We start from the raw sequence: 19,069 nt of genomic DNA on the forward strand, positions 1-19,069 counted from the left end.
GCCGTGAGGCAGCTAGCCCCGCCCCCCCATTGTCAGAAACTAAAAAGAACCAGTTGCTGAAGTTCAAAAACTGGGATTTTTACATAAAAATCTGGGTTTTGGGCAAATTCTTTGTGGCTCCCTATCAGGTGTCTTTGTGGGAAGGTAGCAGTTGCAGTACATGCCCCCACCCACTCCACAGGCTGTCTTCTCAGTTGCCAAGGAGGCTCGGTGTCTGTTTATTTCCCGACTCCCAGGGGCAGCCGCGAGGTCGTGGATGAAGGCATCATCCCCGGAGACGGCCTGGGAGCCGCGGGGCTCGACTCCAGCTTCTATGCACACCTGAAGCGCAACTGGATCTGGACCAGCTACATCATGGACAAGGCCACAAAGGTGGGCGTCCGTCCCGGGACCGTCACACCCCCGCCCCGCCATCGCTGCTCACCCGCCTCTCCCTTCCCTGGCTCGCAGGTTTTGTTTTTAAGATTTACTTACTTCGTTTCTGTTTTTGGGTGCCCCGTGTCTTGGTTGCTGTGTGCGGGCTTTCTCTAGTTGTGGCGAGAGGGGGCTGATCTTCGTTGTGGGGCACAGGCTCCAGGGCGCTCGGGCTTCAGTAGTTGGGGCGCACAGGCTTAGTGGACCCACGGCATGTGGGATCTTCCCGGTCCATTGAACCCGGGTCCCCTGCATTGGCCGGTGGATTGTTAACCGCTAAACCACCAGGACAGTCCCAGCTCACAGTTTTTGAATTGGCCAAACCAAAATTGACCAGAGACACAAGTAATTGCATCCGTCAGTACTAAAGGTACACCTGGACTTTGTAAATATCTACCTGACTTTATTTTTTCTTCCCCCCCATGGATGCTCATTTATTCTTCAATGAGGACAACTATTCCTCTTAAAAGGAAAGAAAGGAAAGTCTAAGCGGTCTCACGAGACGGGGGGCTGTGCCATAGGAAGGTGGCGGTCATCGGGGACTCAACACTCAGCACTGCGGCTGCACTGGGTTCCTGGGTGCCCAGGGAAGCTCATACTTCATCAGTGCCATCCTTGTTTTTCAGGAGACCACCGCCTCAGAGAACGGGCTCACGATGAGGCTGCAGACGTTTCTGTCCAAGCGCCCAATGCCTCTTGGAGCTGGAGGTACGTGGGCCAGGAGCTCGGCAGAAACCGGCACGGGGCCGGCTTGGGCCGGTGGGACCCCTGCGCCGCGCCTTGTTCCAGCCTTTGCGGGGGCCTTCTGCAATGCCGCGCTCCTGTGCTTATTTCCAGGCAATGGCAGGTTGACAGTCTGGGGCGACGCTCGAGCCGGATCAGGGCTCTGTGCCGACAGAGACGAGCATGTCGAGGTGGAGCGGGAGCCCACGCTGGAGCGGAACCAGAAAGTGAAGGGAGGGAAGAGCCAGAAGCGCAAACGGCTGAAGAAGGACCCAGGGAAGAAGATCAAGAGGAAGAAGAAAGGTTTGGTGATGGTCATTTGTGTTTGTGAGGCTCGCCTTTGCCCGGTCCGGCAGGGAATGAACAGCAGCCTCCCCGTAGCTGGGCCTGAGAGCTGCCCTCAGACTCCAGTTCACTCCCTCCGCTTGCAGCGCTAACTCTGGTTGTTTTGTTTTCTAAGCCCAGCCTGTTGGCCGAGAGGGCCTTGAACTTTCTACACAACCCCCCCGCTTTCTCTGTCACGGTAGTATATAGAGCCATTTCAGTTAGTGACTCCCTCTGTTCACATTTCTAATTTCATCTCAACTGGGAAAAAAAACCTTGGCAAAAATCCTTAGCCAGGTCCTCATCACAGCCGGTTCAAATCCTATTATTCTCTTGGTTCACCTTTTAACATCGTCATTTGCGCTCAGGGCAAAGTTTCAAGTTGTATTTTTAAATCAGAGGGAACGTGGGAGTCGTTTAAGCCTGCAGGATCTCTCTGGATCTTGTGAACCCCTAGTGCACCGTGCCTGTTCGATTCCCGTTTTGAATTCTTGATTCGGGCATCAGTTACAGTGAAGGAGGGTAGCGAGGAGACCAGTGTCCAGGTTTTCAGCCACTTTTATGTCACTTCAGTGGACCGAGCGTTTTAACAACGATCTGATAGCTTTAGCTGTTTCAGCTGAGAGCAGAGTGCTTTTAACAGGAACCCATTTTTAGTGATTTCCTCAGCTGGTGCTCATAACAAATAGCCTCGCGTCAGCTGAAACGGCCCCCTCCGTTTAGCCTGTCCAGATATGTGTAAGATCAAATTGGCTCGAAAAGACCTGAATTCACTGCAAAGCAAAATCTGATGGTGGTGTTGCTTTGAATGCAAATGATCTTGCCCACTTTTCTCCTGCGCTCGTTTGAAATACGCTCACTAAGCAAACGGCCTTTTAGAATTGGCGGTAGCATATGGCATCTGCCTTTGGAACTCCTGCCAGTGTTTCCCAGCAGGGCGGGGAGCGGAGGGTAGAGCCTGGGGAAACCCAGTGGTTTTAGAGCTCGGGGTTCCCATCCTAACTGCTGCTTCCTAGGATTTTTGACTTCAGGCAAGGTGCTGGATCTCTGTGCATTTCAGATTCCTCACCTGCCAAATGGGGATAATAGTTGTATCCTTCCCCTGGCGTTGTTGCCAAGTAGTGTTTTAATTGTAAGTGAATATATGTAAAAAGCTTAAGCCAGTGTTTGGCACCCAGTAAAATATTCCATAATGTTTGTGATTGTTATTACTTAGATAGTAGCTCCTTTGCACCAGGCACTGCACTAGGTGTTTATACCCATCTCAGCCAGTCCTGAAGTTATTTAGCACTGGACGGTGGGCCTTGGTGTCCCCCTGCTGCACCAGAGTGTTCACAGCATCTCTGAGGTCGCAGAACAGGGAATGGTGGGGTCCCACTTATCTGGAGACCATGCCCCAAGCAGGTTCCTTCAGAGGGCTCAGTGCCTCCAAGGGAGAGATTGGAGACAGGCAGATGACTGGCTGCATCAGGCTGCCCAGCCTGTCACCATGAAATCTGACCAGAGAGAAATGATGAAAGGGGTTAAAAAAAAAAATCTGTCCCGTTGGGCTGAGTCTTTTGTGGCTAGCTGACATGACTCCCCACTCGATGAGATGCTGATAACAGACACCTTGATCCAGGCGCACCCACTGGGTAGGCACCCTTCCGCTCTCTGGAATGACAGCTCTCAAACAGTTGTTCAAAGCCCCCTCTGCTATCCCCACCTTAGAAGAGCTCCCAGAAGACAAGAACAAAAGGCGTTACCATGACGAGGCGGACCAGAGTGCCCTGCAGAGGATGACGCGGCTGCGGGTCACCTGGTCACTGCAGGAGGACGGGCTGCTCATGCTCTGCCGGATCGCCAGCAACGTCCTCAACACCAAGGTGCGCCTCCCCCCTCCCACTCACCTCTCCCCACCTCACCCCAGCTTCCGGCCCGCTGATTATGAGTCCCTCTCGTCTGGGAGGCTCTTTCGCTTCTGACCCACACAGGGAGGAGCGTGGCCCTGGAACCTCTCATCCCATCTACTCCACTCGGCCCATGGGAGAAGCATCTCCCAGAATCCTCCCAGTGAAGCCCGCGCGCACCTTCGCGCCTCTCCTTCCAGCCTGCAGCTCACACATCCGTGTCTTTGACTGGCTGCACACCACGCAGCTCGGGCTTCCCTGGTAGCTCAGATGATAAAGAATCCTCCTGCCAGTGCAGGAGACGCGGGTTTGCTCTCTGGGTTGGGAAGATCCCCTGGAGAAGGAAATGGCAACCCACTCCAGGACTCTTGCCTGGGAAATCCCATGGACGGAGGAGCCTGGCGGGCTACAGTCCCTGGGGTCGCAAAGAGTCGGACGTGACTTAGTGAACAGCAGCAACGAACGCTGCCACACAGCGAGAGCTGCACTCGCTGCTTCTTCCCCGGGATTCTGTCCCTTCCCTGCTCCCCGCCTCCTGCCCTCATCTGCCTGGAACAGTCCTGTATATCTTTCAGTTACTGCTTGCTTATCATCTCTGGAAAGGCACCGTTGATCCTGCCGAAAGGAAATGGTCACTCCGCTCTCGCTCTGCCCCTTGGACGCGTACATGTCACGCTGCTCCTCTGGCTTCTGGCCCCTCTTGGTCCACCGGAGTGGCTGCTTCTAGAGGCAGAGAGACTTCTTACTTGTTTGTGTAGCTGTGACCCCAGGTTCATGCCCGAGTTCACACCCCACCTTCCAGCCACACCAAGGCCAGTATCCCATGAGGCTGGTCTATAGAAGCCCCCGGGAGCGTGGGCTCCGCCAGCATCCCGTCCGGGGCCCCTGCAGGTAGTAGCACCACCAGGCAGAGAGGGTGAGGCAGCTGCACAGCATCGTCCGTGTTCACTGTCCTGCCATTCCGGCCAAGAGAAACCCACCCAGAGGCCGTATGTCTCGGTTGCTCTCTGCCTTTAATTTAAGCTCATTAAATCCCTTTGCTTGATCATTTTCTTACCCCTCTGTGCGTTCCTAAATTCCATCCCGGCCCCTTCTGCCAGGAGGAACCTGAAGGCGTGCTGCTGTCCCTCATGCCTGGCCCTTGTCTCATCACAGTGATGATGGGAGAGGCCTGCACAGACCCTCCACTCACCTCAGCTCACACCAGACTCCCCGGCCCCCTCATGCTCATTCACTAAGAATAAAACCTTGTCATCACGCCCCTTCTTCGCCTGGGCTCTGCCGTCCTACATGTGTTCCCTGAGAGGGGCCCTGAGCCCGGGACTCGGCGCGTTCTGTTTCCATCAGTGTGACTGCAGCGCCACACACAGCGTTTCTGTGCACAACCCTCCACAAACCGTGTCACAAACCTCCTGACCTCCCCTAACATTGCCTTCCAGTCAGTATTACCCAGCACCCTCCAGGCACCTCTCTTAGTCCCCAAGAGACACTTCCCACTGGATGTTGAGGGTTTGTCTTACTCCTCTCTTCCCAGCCCCGACTCGGGGCCAGGCCTGTGGTCAGTGCCCAGTAACTGTGGCCAAGTTTTGTGTATCTGCTGAGGGAAGAGGCTGCATGGGCCGACTCCCCCTCCCTCACACTAGTGACCCGTGCCGTGGGCTCCAAGGACACTGACCTTCCGTCTCGGCTTGTGTCTGATCCAGGTGAAGGGCCCGTTCGTCCCCTGGCAGGTTGTGCGGGACATCCTGCACTCGACCTTGGAAGAGTCTCTGGATAAAACCTCCCTGTCGGTCGGACGAAGAGCTCGCTACATAATCAAAAACCCACAAGCCTATCTAAACTACAAGTAAGCCACCTTTGAACTTTCGGAACTCCCTGTCGAGGGTGTCCCTGGGCTTCTCGCTTGTTCTTTCCTCTTTTTCATCCCATCTGCTTACAAGTTGGCTGTAGAATCCAGGTGGATAAAGTCTGAGTCTGCCAGAAGCACATCAGATGTGTTTTGGAGGCTGTTCGTGAAGTGGTCCTTGATCCGGGGGGCCGGGTGTGATTCCGGGCACTCGCACGCGTAAGGTGTTGTTTAGATTTCAGGATGCCTTGTGAAGCCAGAGCTGTTCTCCGGAGTTGCGGCCAGCAGGAGGGCGGGGCCAGGAGGGGACCTGAGCAGGGTTGGGAAAAACTGCTTCCACCAGCTGATGCTCGTGCCATGGGTCCATGAGAGAGCTTAGCTCCAGGTTGATCCCAAGCCCTGGGCTGTGTGCAGTCAGCCAGCTTGGAGGGAAGGCACTCGTGCCGTGGGTCAGTGAGAGAGCTTGGCTCCAGGTTGATCCCAGGCCCTGGGCTATGTGCAGTCAGCCAGCTTGGAGGGAAGGCACCCAGCCCTGATCGTGGAGGAGATTGAGCTCTTCTGGGCTTCTGGGTCTCAGCACTGCTGACACGTAGGGCCAGATCATTTGTTGTGGGGCATCCTGTGCTCTGTGGGATGTTTAACAGCATCCGTGTCTCCACCCACTAGGCACTAGTAGCAACCCCCCTCCCAAACTGTGACAACAAAAAGTGTCTTCACACATCTCCCATGGGGCCCAGATTGCTCCTGGAGTGAACCACTGGATTAGACACACCAGGGGGCCTTCCTGTGTGAAGCCTCTTGCCTGGTGCATGGAATGCTGTTAAAATGTTCTATCAGAAAGGGCTGTGATCCCTTGGTCCAAAGTCCTCTTTTTTTCCCAAAGTGGAAACAGGCCCATAGAGAGGATGGGAGCTTGCCGGGTGACGGAGAGCTGCAGTGAGTGAGGTCTGGGACTTGGGCTTCCCGGCCCCCGCCTGACGCTCTTCCTCTTGTCCTGCAGTAGCCCGGGTGGGGGGACGAGAGGATTTGCAGAGCTTGGAGGCCTGAGTCTCCGTCAGCACTGCAGTCCAGAGCCGTGGACCCCGGGACGGGGTGCTTATCCCCTCAGAGGCTGTTTCCCCACCTGTGAGCAGGGCGATACTAATAGTGACCACAGACTGTTCCACCTGGCCCTTGGCCTCTGTGTGACCCCTGGGCCAGGGGTCCCTACAGCTCACCAAGCCGTGAAATGGAATGACAGCCTCTGCCTTGCAAGCTCCTTATGAGGGTCAGAAGTGCCCAGCTCTCAGGGACTCTGCAAACACTGGTTGTCTTTCCCTCTGTTTGCTGGTGGGCAGGTCAGGCTGTCCGGTCACCATGGAGACGTGAAGATGTGTGTGGTGGACACAGGGTGATGGAGGAGCCTGGAGCTCTTAATACCAACCCCTGGGGCCTGTTTTTAAGTTTATGATATGCTCCACACAGATCTCTCCCAGGGTCCTGCCAAACCCCTGTGAGCAGCAGGAGGGTCGGAGCTTGGAGAGGCCGAGGTGTGAAGTGTAAGCAGTAACAGGCTGACCCCAAATCCTTCATTTTCAAAAGCTGTGATCACCCAGCAGGCACACAGGCCGGTCTCACTTCATGACTAGCCGACGCCAGCGGTGTTAGAAATCTTCGGTGGTTCTGAACGTGGGTGTGGTTGCAGTGCTCAGACTTCCCTGTGGTCCGTTTTCCTGCAGGGTCTGCCTCGCCGAGGTGTACCAGGATAAGGCGCTTGTCGGGGAGTTCCTGAGTCGGAAAGGTGACTACGGAAACCCAAAGGTGAGTGCTGTGCGGTGGCTGGGCGCAGCCTGCCCTGAGACAGGGGTTTCTAGGTTTCCAGACCCAGAGGGTCCTCTGGGTCCCATGGGGCCTCTGCCGGCCTTGCAGACCTGGGCTTTTCCCGTGCTCGTCTGGGAAATTGACTTGCCAGGTTTTTGGCTGTGAAACTCTTGATCTGGCTCCAGCATCAGTTTTTTAAAGACGATTAGAATTTGGCTTGCCTCTTGGCAACGCTGCTGTGCCTTGGGTCTATTTTGTTAAGAAAGTAGGGCAGCTCTTCAGAAGTGACAAACAGCTAGACTTCCGGAACGCTCACGGATAGGCCATGAGTTTTCTTTCTGAGTTTTCTGTGGGCAGGGCTGGGACAGGGACTGACCAGGAAGGAAGCTGTGTTTCCAGACTCAGACTCCTCTGCCGTGTGGCTCACAGTCTGCTTACCCCTCATTGGTTGAGCCAGCACTGGACTCTGCTGTGTGTGTGTGTCCAGCCTTGGCACCAGCCGAGGCCAGTGAGTCGGGCAGAGAAGTAAGTGGACCGCGCAGGACAGTGCAGCCACCCTGCAAGAGGAGAACACAGGCAGCTGAGGTCACAGGGGGAGAGTTAGGAGAGCTTCTGATGCAGCCTGGACAGCATATTAAAAAGCAGAGACGTTACTTTGCCAACAAAGGTCCGTCTAGTCAAGGCTATGGTTTTTCCCGTGGTCATGTATGGGTATGAAGAAAGCTGATCACCGAAGAATTGATGCTTTTGAACTGTGGTGCTGGAGAAGACTCTTGAGAGTCCCTTGGACTGCAAGGAGATCCAGCCAGTCCATCCTAGAGGAGGTCAGTCCTGGTGTTCACTGAAAGGACTGATGCTGAAGCTGAAACTCCAATACTTTGGCCACCTGATGCGAAGAGCTGACTTATTTGAAAAGACTCTGATGCTGGGATAGATTGAGGGCGGGAGGAGAAGGGGACAACAGAGGATGAGATGGTTGGGTGGCATCTCTGACTCAGTGGATATGAGTCTGGGTAAACTCCGGGAGTTGGTGATGGACAGGGAGGCCTGGCGTGCTGCAGTTCATGGGGTCGCAAAGAGTCGGACATGACTGAGCAACTGAACTGAACTGAACTGACTGATGCAAGTGACGGAATAAAACCTGCCACTGCCCTAAGGCTTGTTTACCCCCATGTGCTAAGCAGCCCGGGAGCAGGCTGTCCCACACAGGCGCAGGTTCATTCTGCCGCGCAGGTTCATTCTGCCACTCAGTCCCCATCCCCGGGGGCCAGCTTTGCATCTTCACGCTGGTCATCTCATGGCTGCCAGGTAGCTGCTGAAGCTGACATCTCACAACAGAATCCCAAGGCAGGAGGAAGTGGGGAGAGGGCCATTATGTCAAGGGAGGAGGGGCCAGCTGTTTCCAGATCTGTCCTGACTCACCCGTGGGGCTGGAGAGGCTGCCTGCCCATGCCATGCTGGGGCTGGCCCCACCGCTGGGGAAGAACGGGATGAAGGAAGTAGGCGACCGTCCATTATCACACAGGGCCTTTCGGGCGTGTCTCCACTGAGCCCAGGACGTAGAGACGAGGGACCAGCCGAGGAAAGGCGGCGAAGGAAGAGGGCCGAGGTGCCCCAAAGGAGGGCCGCAGCGAGAGGCATCAGGAAGGAGCACGAACCTGTCCTGTAGCCCTGGACGCCGGCTGGCAGGGTCACAGGGTGGGCTTGCCGGCCACACTGTGGAGGAGGAGTTGGGAGGCACGAGCCTGGGGTGGCGAGGCAGTGAGGGACCACGCTGTGATCCGGGTCTGGTCTTGGATGGATGTGGGGTGGGTCCGGAGGAAGAGGGCCTGGTATGGGGCTCACAGTTGAGTGGGGGTGGAGGCCAACATGCACAGGTGAGTCAGGCAAGAGGAAGGTGGTGAGGGGACGCAGGCCTGCTGCTTGGGATGTGTTTCAGGCCTGGGGACAAGCACTGGCGGTGCTGGTGTAAGGCTCGCCATCTCCAGAGTGGTGAGCACCTGGCACCTTCCTGTGGTCTCGGGGGCTGGGAAAACAGGAGGGCACAAGAGACAGCGTTTCTGTCTGGGTTTCTGGGGCACGCTGCCCCGGGCGCTGCTCCAGGATTTTCCTCAGTGTGTCTTAGTGAAACCTCCCTTCAAGGAGAGAAAGGGCTTAAGGTCTTCTTCTCTCACGTCGACAGGTTTGTGCCAGCGAGTTTAAAGAATTTGTGGCGAAGCTTAGAGAGAAGTTCAGTTCAGCCCTAAAGAATCCAAACCTTGAGATCCCAGACACACTGGAGGAGCTGTTTGCCAGGTAAGGTTCCTCCAGGAAGGTTCTGTGTGATCTCGGGGCAAGAGGGTGTGTCACCAGCGACAGGTGTGTCCCCACCAGCCGCTCCCCTGACCCGGCAGCGAGCCCTGTGCCCCTCTGACTCTGCACGTCTCCTCTCCGGGGGCCTTGAAAGTGGGGAGACACTGCCCACCCCTACACCCCACGGGGTGCTCCCTTCCATTCCAGGGCGGCCCTGCTCTGACTCATTTCAGGCTTGCTCAGATATTGGAGTGCTTTTGTTAAGATTGCTTATTTTATACACAAGGAAACCTTGAGATGTATGAAGCTTTCCAAGGTCACGGTGCTAGGGATCCCAGGCTAGGATTTGAACTTAGGTGGTTCTGACCCCAGAGCCTCTGCTCTTTCCAGCTCCACCCCTGGGCACCTGGAGAGAAACACACTTGAGCTTCCCAGAACCTGTGCAGTTTTAAAATCTTGAGCGCTGTTGAACCAGGCCTGTATCTGCTGCCTCATCCAAATGTGAATCCCGTCTCTTCACCATCCTCATCAGCAGAGTCCCTGTGGCCACTGTATTTCCAAATTTCTTCCTCTGGAGACGACGTCCATCTGTCCGGTCCCACCGTGAGCTGTGTGGTACCTCTGCAGCCAGCCCTCTGTGTTTCAGCTGGGGGTCTCATCCTGTCATTCACCCAGCAAGTAGTTCGTGTCGTGCCCACTGTGTGCCAGGGCCAAGGAGCGCTCTGTAGGCGCTTATAGATTTTGCTTTTGCTGCAAACTCTTACCCCGAACTCTTCAGTCTGGTGGTTTCTCTTCAGTCATGAAGGTGTTTCAGGCAGCCTATTTATCTACCTGTAATTTCTATCCCCACATCTTTTTAATAAACGCATGGGCCAACTTTTAGTTATTAAAGAAGACAAAGATTTGTAAAGGTGAGTTCATGACCCATCTAGAGGGAAGAAAAAAGTTCCAGCTGTAACAGCTGACCACTCGATTTGATCTTGAGCATTCTGGCAGCAAAGTAAAAGAGAAAAATGGTCCCAAATATTTTCTCGTTTGACTAAAACCAGTTTACATTCCTCTGAAAAGGTGTTTTGTCTTACTGCTAAATTTTAGGAAGAATTTACTATTGCCAAGATGAATTTTGACTTTAGTGTTGTCGAAACCAAATAAATGGCCATGGTTTTTTTCATAGAGTTCTGTGATTTATTTTTATATTTATGTGCTTGGTCCAAACACAGTAAAACATTATTACATGGATCTCAGGGGGACTTCCCTGGCAGCCCAGTAGTTGAGGCTCCACGCTTCCAATGCAGGGGGCGCAGGTTCAATCGGGGAATTTAGATGCCACGTGCCACATGGTGTGACCCAAAAATATTTTTTTTAGTTTAAAAATTGCACAGAGGTCAGAAAAATAGGTGGGGAGATAACGTGTAACACGGCCGCCTAGTACAGCTCCTTCCCGGGGGGTTATTTTCTCCCAGTCTCCTTTCTGTGCATGTTCATCTTGATGAGCCCACAGCTGTCTTCCTCCTCCCTAGACAGTCACTGTCTGCAAGTTAACGTAACTCCTGTTGGCTCAAGATGGTCAGTGATGGAGCATTCCTCATTTCCCCGACCCTCATTCTTACAACACACTCATTCACTGGGCAGAACAACAGGCTCACTCATTGGGTGTTTTCTTATTTTAATTTACATGTATGAGTTTGAAGTTTAGGGAGTTTAACAATTATATTTTTCCAACATTTAGCCGATCAGTAGCCATCTCACTGGCGCATCACCTTGGCTCAGGAAGGTCGGCTGGGTTCCCTTGACAAGAGCTTCTTCTGTTTCCTACGCAGATACCGAGTTTTGGTGATTGGAGACAAAAAAGATCAAGTCATGAAAGAGGATGAACTTAAGAGGCAAGTACTGACAGGCCCAAAGCTTTCCAGGTGGCTCAGTGGTAAAGAATCTGCCTGCCGATGCAGGAGACTCCGGTTTGATCCCTGGATTGGGAAGACCCCCTGGAGAAGGGAATGACGGCCCACTCCAGTATCCTTGCCTGGGAAATCCCATGGACAGAGGAGCCTGGTGGGCTGTAGTCCATGGGGTCGCAGAGTTGGACACGACTATGACGAAAGAGCAACAGCAACTGACAGGCCCAGCGCCTCTTCCTCGGCTGCCTCATTGGGTTGCCTGCAGCCTGGCTCAGGGATCAGCTAGGGCCGAATCTAGCCTGGCGCCTCTTTCTGGAAATACAGTGTTATCAGAACACAGCCTCGCCCGTTCCATGTGTGGTTGGCGCTGCTTTCACAATGGAACGTCAGAGCTAAGTGGCTGCAACAGAAACCATGGGGCCCATGGAGACTAAATTATTTGGCCCTTCATGGGAAAAGCATGCCAACCCTTCACCTCACCTGTCACCAGCCCAGCCTGAAGACAGGTTGGAGAAGGGGTATGAACTCCTAGCCCATGAACTTCCCAAGGAAAATTCGGGTTAGAAAACTCAGCCTTTTCTTTCCATCTTGGATAATCAATATTTGATTTTTAGCTCTGTATTCAGTGAAAATCCTATTCTCATTGGAGAAACAGTTGTTTAAAATTGGATGAGAAATATATATGGCTGAATCCCTTTGCTGTTCACCTGTCACAGCATTGCTAATCGACTGTGTTATTCTTGTTCAGTCTCTCAATCATGTCCAACTCTTACCAGCCCCATGGACTGCAGCACGCCAGGCTTCTCTGTCTTTCACCATCTCCCCGAGTTGGCTCAAACTCATGTCCAGTACTCTTGCCTGGAGAATCCCATGGACGGAGGAGCCTGGTGGGCTGCAGTCCATGGGGTCGCGAAGAGTCGGACACGACTGAGCGACTTCACTTTCACTTTTAACTTGCATGCATTGGAGAAGGAAATGGCAACCCACTCCAGTACTCTTGCCTGGAGAATCCCAGGGATGGCGGAGCTTGGTGGGCTGCCGTCTATGAGGTCACACAGAGTCGGACACGACTGAAGTGACTTAGCAGCAGCAGCATGTCCATTGAGTTGATGATGCCATCCAACCATCTCATCCTATACGCCAATAAAAAGTAAAAAGTTTAAAAAATAATATAACTAAACGGATAAAAAAATGGGAGCATTAACCCCACATGTTCGTTGTCATGAAAACCTGTTCCTAGGTTATGTCACCCCTTACCCACTAGAATAAAACTTTCTCCCTTCAAAAATGGACCAGTCAGTCAGGGGTAAAAAACACGATTCATTCATTCCTTTTGTTTGGGTTTATGACCAGTTGGAACATTTGTATCACTGTCGGGAGATTGGAAAGATTCTTTGAGGTGGAATCTGCCTGCAGGATGAGCGGTGGCTTGTGGCCCATGGACGCACATGGCCCTGTCCGCTCCCCCTTGTCTCACGTGGTCTGTGGGCTCACGTGGCCCTGTTGCACTTGCCCCCCATCTCTTGCAGCGTGGATGACATCCACTTCCTGGTGCTCCAGAACCTGATCCAGAGCACGCTGGCCCTCTCAGACAGACAGATGGAGATCTGCCAGTCGTTCCAGGTGGGTGCTGGGGAGACAGCGTCAGCTTTGCAGCAGCGTTCCAGGACTTGGGGCCCTTCGCAGGCTGGGGGCCCATGAGGTTTTGCTCCTTCTCTTACCTGTGAGGTCTCAGGGGGCCTGATTGCCCCCCCGAGGCTCCAGCCAAATCTTCATTCATCTTTTTATGTTTGTTTGGTGTTGCCACATGGCTAGTGGGATTTCGTAGTTCTCTGACCAAGGATTGAACCTGGGCCACTGCAGTGAAAGGGCTGAGTCCTCATCACTGGACTGCCAGGGAAGACCCCCTCCCCATTCACTGAAGTATGGGCACAGGATCTGGTGACCCAGAATCCCTCCCAGGGCTGAGGCTTTGAATCTAACGTTGAAGGCAGACAATTAGGCAGAAGGAGAAATGAGCCATGACAAAAGAGCTGAGAAGCTAATTGGGCCACACAGCATATCTTTTCCAATTATAATGGACAAGTGTCAACATATTTTGATTGTTAGATAATGTCACCCGGGGGGGAAAGCGGCCTTTCTGCGGGATTGAGTCTTACACTTCTCCTGAGAACGTACTAGAACTGTGATGCTGCTGGGATCGCAGCTGAATGAGGATGAAAGAGAAGGCAGATCTCCTTAACCCTGCGCTGAGCCTGGGAAAGTGTTGGGATTAGCACTTTATACGTGTGAAAACATGGCTCAGAGAAGTTAAAAAGCCCATGCCCAAGATCCCTGAGCTCATTCATCAAACCTGAGTCTGTGTGGCTCCGAGGCCCCAGCGGAGAGGAATCTGCTCCTCGAACCCATGCTTCCTTTTTTTTGGCTGTGCTGGGTCTTTGTTGCTGCGTGGGCTTTTCTCTAGTTGCAGTAAGCACGCTTCTCATTGCAGTGGCCTCTCGTTGCAGAGCACAGGCTCTAGGATACATGGGCTTCTATAGTTTCAGCACGTGGGCCCAGCACTTGTGGCTCCCGGGCTCTGAGCACAGGCTCAACAGTTGGGTCTCTCGCACTTAGTTGCTCTGAAGCGTGTGGAATCTTCCTGGACCAGGGATCAAACCCGTGTTTCCTGCATTACTCCTGAGCCACCAGAGAAGCCCTTCTCTTGTTTTTAATGATCACAAAAGTGTGTTCCAAGTAGAAACTATCTACATTTGTATTTAATCTCTAAACCTAAAACTCAGCTCCTGCAGCTTACGTGACCAAATCAAGCCAGTTTGGAACCTGAAGAAAGAAATTAGAGAGCAAGAGGCTGGTGGTGTTTCTTTTTCTGCTGATGTGTTGGATGGATGCTATCCCAAACTTCAGGGTGTCTCAGAGTCAAATGGACAGCTCTTAATAGCACATGGTCCCCACCCCCAGAGACCGTCGACTGGAGTGGAGGGGGCAGGACCCCAATAAGCTCTCCTTCCCAGTAGGAGTTAGAGCTGGCACAACCTCAGGGGTGGGTCCAACCACCTGTTACACGAGAAAGTTCCGCCCCCAGGGTAGAGCAGGAGCCGGGTCCCTGTGTCCCAGTGGGGCCTTGTCCCAGCCTCACTTTCCCTTCCTCCAGCTCCATTTCCAGGTGGGGCCTGGACTCTAACAATGGTGCCAAAGGGCTGAGACTCTCCCTGACTTCCCCAGGGCGTGGAAGGACACATGAGAGAGGGCGCCTGACCCCACGCAGGACGCAGAACCTTTCTCCCGGGACCCCCACCCGTGGCAGCAAGGAGTGGGAGGTTACAGGGATGAGGTTAGGGAATTCTTTGAGGGTCCAGTGTTAGGACTGGGTGGTCCCCCTGCAGAGGGAAGCCATCAGGGCTTCCGAGGCAGGGAACGACGTGGTCCAATGTAGGCATAAAAGGGCTACATTGCGTGCCGTGCAGAGCGGTCAGAGGTGGGGGCAGGGGGCCCCAGGTAGAAGCCGGAAGAGCAGGCAGTCACAGGGAGAAGCGACGTGGTGTGACCTAGACAGTCGGTGGCTATAGGTGGCACAGCCTGGATGCATCTTGAACATACTCAGTAGACCAACTCCAGCAGATCTGCCATTGGCTCGGGTGGGAGCTGAAGGGTACCCAGTATCAGAGATAATTCTGCGTCAGCTCCTAGCATCCATATATCCAGAGAAGTAGGCGCGGGTGCAGCCTGCCTTTTCCGTCTGCCTGTCCTCTGCTCTCTCTAAGGGGATGTGCTGGTGGGTCAAGGTGACCACGGGGCTGTGGGCTTCTTCCGGGATCTCCCCACTGCACCCCAAGCGTCCGTTCCGGCCTCCCAGCCGCCTGCGCCCCCCTGCATCCCTCATCAGCACCTTCCTCCGTGGATGATCAGCCTTGGCGTCTGTCTATCCACTTCCCACCCCCATGCCCTGCTGGCTGGAGAGCCCCGCTCACGCCCGGCCTGCTGTGTTGCAGACCTTCCGCCTGTACCGGGACTACAAGGAGCAGGTCCTGGTGAAGGCCTTCGTGGACTACCAGCGGAGAAGCCTGGTCAACCGGCGCCGGGTCAACCACACACTGGGCCCCAAGAAAAACCGCGCTCTGCCCTTCGCGCCCATGTCCTACCAGTTGTCCCAGGCCTACCACAGGTGAGCAGGGGAGGGGGCCTGTTGGGAGCGGGAGCGCAGGGAGCGGAAGCGACGGGTGTCCCTCTTCATCAGCGGGCAGGGCTGCCTGGGCCCTTCATGGCCTCCTGTGCGAGAGCCAGCCTCCGGGACCAGGTTTCTCATCAGCGCCCGTCCTTCCTTGTCTGGGAATAAGGTTCATGCCGGCGGTCTCTCATAAGGGGGTATTTATTTACCAGTTTTGCTGGTAGTTTGTTTCCTTTTTTTTGCATCAAGTTGGGTGAAATGAGTGTCCAACAATTAGACCGGCTAAAAGCGCACCCTCCTGGTTGAGTGTGATATCAGTCCCTAGTCCCACAGCTCAGAGCTGTACCAGGCCACTTGCCCTGTGCGCTGACACACTTCCTTTGGAAGCCATTGTGTTCAGACCCCGTTTGTGGCTCATCGGCAAGAGGGTGTTGTTACGAGGAATGAAAGTCACCCCTCTGCACAGAGGCGAGGGCATGCGTGCAGGCGCCAAGTGGAGACAAACTGAACACGCTCGCCTGTCCCCTCCCCTCCAGAGGGGTCCGGGGCTCGCCGTGGGTAAGGATGATGGCAGAGCGCACTTTCATCTTCCCGATGAAAGCACCGAGGGGCCTAGCGTGTTGGCTCAGGTGAAAAGTCACAGCGCTGAGCGGCAAGACGCAGAGACTGCAGTGCAGCACCTCGTCTGAGACGGAAAGAGGGCTTCCGGGGAGAAACCGACGTGCTCAGTGTCGGCGGCCGATTGGAAGCGCCTGCAGCCCGTCCACCCCGAGCTCAGAAAGGCCCTCGCCTTCTCTTCCTGCCTTAGGATCTTCACGTGGCGGTTTCCGAGCACCGTCTGCACAGAATCGTTCCGGTTCTTCAGCAGACTGCTGGCTGCGGGCAAGCGGGACCAGGCCGATCACTTCTCCTTCAAAGACCAGAGCTGCAGCGAGCCCGCGAGTGACCTGGTGGCGTTCTCTTTGGACGGCCCGGGAGGAAACTGCGTGACCGCCCTGATCCTTTTCTCCCTGGGCCTTGTTTCTGTGGACGTCAGGATCCCAGAGCAGATCGTCGTGGTGGACAGCTCCATGGTGGAGAATGAGGTTATCAAGAGGTGAGGGCCGCAGGCACCGTCACGTGCCCTCAGGCTGGGCGTCTGCCGTTTTCTCTGCTCACTCATTCTGGTTTTCATTCACTCAACAAACACATTTCTCTGCCTTGCGCTTGGCATCTTTTGGGCCAAGACAGCAGGGTCTCGGCGGTGGTTCCCAGGAACTCACGGGTCTGTGAACCAGGAGTTCCAGTTCAGCACCTCCTGGTGGTGGCCTCTGGGCACCAGGGGGAACCCCAGGGGGGGATGGCTGGGCTGGGCCAGAGAGAAGGACCTAGAACAGTGTGGCCAGGAGAGACGGGGAGGCAGAGAAGGGGGACCATTCCTTGAGGGCTTGAGAGCTGAAATGGGGTTTACTGGACAAGTGGGTGTCTTTTGGCAGAGACCAGGAAGGGTTTCCAGGCGGAAGGACCAGCCCTTGCAAAGATGCAGGTGTAGGGAGGGGGGAGGGGAGTGTGGGAAGGTGGACGAGGTGGGCAATCTGGACAGCAGTCCATGCTGACCTGACCTCAGCCAGACGCCAGGTGTCCAGAGTCAGAGCACTGCTCTCTGAGGGGGCAGCCGGACCAGCAGAGAAGGCTCAGCCAGGCTCCACCACCCAGGTCTGTTGTCTGCTCCTAGCCTTGGCAAGGACAGCACCTTGGAAGAGGATGAGGACGAAGAGGAAGACCTGGACGAAGGCTCAGGGGCCAAGCGCCGGAGCATCGAGGTGAAAGCCCACCAGGCCTCCCACACCAACTACCTGCTGATGAAGGGCTACTGCGTCCCCGGTATCGTCAGCAACCGCAACCTCAACCCCAATGACAACGTTGTGGTGAACTCCTGCCTGGTCAAGTTCCGCCTGCGCTGCACCCCCAAGCCCACCAGGCTCGCGCTCGCGGGTGAGCGCTGCCCCTGCCCACCCCAAGGCCCAGACCCCCAGCTCATGGCCAGGCTTCCAGGGCTGCCTGGGGAAGCCGCCGCTGACCAAACCAAAGAGAAAACCCCTCCTGTCCTCAGTGGCCGACCCGAGGCGAGGGGGGCAGTGGAGGGTGCGCACGCAGCCCAAGTTGCCTGCTTGTTTGGGGAGCCCTGGGCTGTGCCTACTGTGGTAGCACTCAGCGTGGTCTTTTTACTTAAGTCTTTTTACCCCTTGCTATGAAAGCTGGGTATTCCACTTATATTCGTTGCCTCTTACCTCCTTTTTTCCAATTTTCACGTGTTTTTGAGCTCTTGTATTGATTGCCTCTGAAACGTTAATGACTTACTTTCACCTCGGTTTCCTGCACCCTCGATGTCAGGCAGTCTCTCCTTACCGCACGTATAACGAGAATGCTGGGGCCTCGTCCCTGCCCTTTTCACCCTTCCCTTTCCTAGCCCGTCTGTCTCGCCTTCATTTTCATGTGTTGAGGAGTTGACTTTTTTGTAGCTAGTTTGTTTATTTTTGGCTGCGCTGCATCTGCATTGCTTTGTGCGGGCTTTCTCTGGCTGTGGTGCTGCCACGTCTCATTGTGGTGGCATCTCTTGTTGCTGAGCACAGGCTCCAGGGTACAGGCTCAGTAGTTGAAGTACACGGGCTTAGTTGCTCCACGGTATGTGGAATCTTCCCAGACCAGGAATCGAACCTGTGTCCCCCACATTGGCAGGCAGATTCTTACCCACTGGACCACCAGGGAAGTCTGAGGTGTCTGGTTTTGTAACCACGATCAGTATCCCACGCTGTGTCGGGAGCTTGGCCTGGGCAGAAATATGGAGGCCTGTAGCCTGTGGTCTTAGCAGAGATAACCTTGTCCAGGAAGTACCAGAAACCAGCCCCAGCAGGTGTGAGCAAAAGTGGGGATCTATGGAGAAGTCCCAGGGAATCTCACAGGGTCTCAGAAGCCGTGAACATGTGAGCATCAGGAAGGGTGGGCCCGAGGCAGCCAGAGTGGAGGACTGCCCCCGACTCCTTCCAGAGCTCCAGGGCTCTGTTCTGAGGCCTCAGCACCCCCTTTATTTCCTTCACTATGAGTTGTGAGCAGGAGAACCTTATGGCCCCGGGGATCCAGTTGGCTGCAGTCAAGGGCCCAGAGGCATGTATCAGGAACCTGACTGCCAGAAAGCGACCTGTTGACTTTTGGAAAGCAGCGAGTCTGTGTTGGAGTGCACCTGCCTCGGCATCGCTTGGGCACTGGTCTGTGGAGGGGAGGGGGCTTCTCCGGGCTGATGCTGGTCCTCCCGGTCTCCACAGACCCTTCTCTGGAGGAGCTGACGGTGGGGCCCTCCTGCCTCCCCGACACCTTCACGCGGCTGATAAACAGCCAGGAGGACACCTGCAGCTTGGAGGAGTTCGTCCACCAGGTGGCGCTGTCTGGGTACCAGCCCGGAGACGTGTTCGCAGCCCTGGAGATCCAGGAGGCCATTGCAGCGGCTGGTTGCTTTGGGGTGGACCGGCTGGAGCTGAGCAGACAGTTCTCCGCCTTGGCCAGGACAGACAGTGAGCGCACCAGGACCTTCACAGACTACGTCCAGGTGAGCTGTGCTCTCAGGTAGCCCACAGAAGCGAAAGCCAGGAGTCGCAACTCCCGGGCCAGAGGCATGCTGTGGGTGGGCTTGGTTTGGGGCATGTGGAATTTTTTTTCAAAAGTTGAATTGGTTGTCAAT

General features: G+C 54.9%; 1 protein-coding gene across 1 annotated transcript in view; it reads left to right on the forward strand.

Moving 5' to 3' along the window:
• Nucleotides 1–19,069, forward strand: part of GTF3C1 (general transcription factor IIIC subunit 1) — a 78,388-nt gene that overhangs the window by 53,862 nt on the left and 5,457 nt on the right. The window contains exons 21-33 of the mRNA XM_055409732.2: nucleotides 237–372; nucleotides 1,041–1,122; nucleotides 1,252–1,440; nucleotides 3,172–3,326; nucleotides 5,054–5,196; nucleotides 6,915–6,996; nucleotides 9,179–9,291; nucleotides 11,109–11,171; nucleotides 12,716–12,809; nucleotides 15,179–15,351; nucleotides 16,163–16,450; nucleotides 17,069–17,328; nucleotides 18,657–18,937. Coding sequence (XP_055265707.2) covers nucleotides 237–372; nucleotides 1,041–1,122; nucleotides 1,252–1,440; nucleotides 3,172–3,326; nucleotides 5,054–5,196; nucleotides 6,915–6,996; nucleotides 9,179–9,291; nucleotides 11,109–11,171; nucleotides 12,716–12,809; nucleotides 15,179–15,351; nucleotides 16,163–16,450; nucleotides 17,069–17,328; nucleotides 18,657–18,937 — 2,059 coding nt within the window. The remainder of the gene's footprint in view (nucleotides 1–236; nucleotides 373–1,040; nucleotides 1,123–1,251; nucleotides 1,441–3,171; nucleotides 3,327–5,053; nucleotides 5,197–6,914; nucleotides 6,997–9,178; nucleotides 9,292–11,108; nucleotides 11,172–12,715; nucleotides 12,810–15,178; nucleotides 15,352–16,162; nucleotides 16,451–17,068; nucleotides 17,329–18,656; nucleotides 18,938–19,069) is intronic.

Source organism: Moschus berezovskii, chromosome 27, assembly GCF_049115385.1.
Source record: "Moschus berezovskii isolate FMDL1 chromosome 27, NW_MosBer_1.0, whole genome shotgun sequence".
In the NCBI taxonomy this organism is placed as follows: Eukaryota; Metazoa; Chordata; class Mammalia; order Artiodactyla; family Moschidae; genus Moschus; species Moschus berezovskii.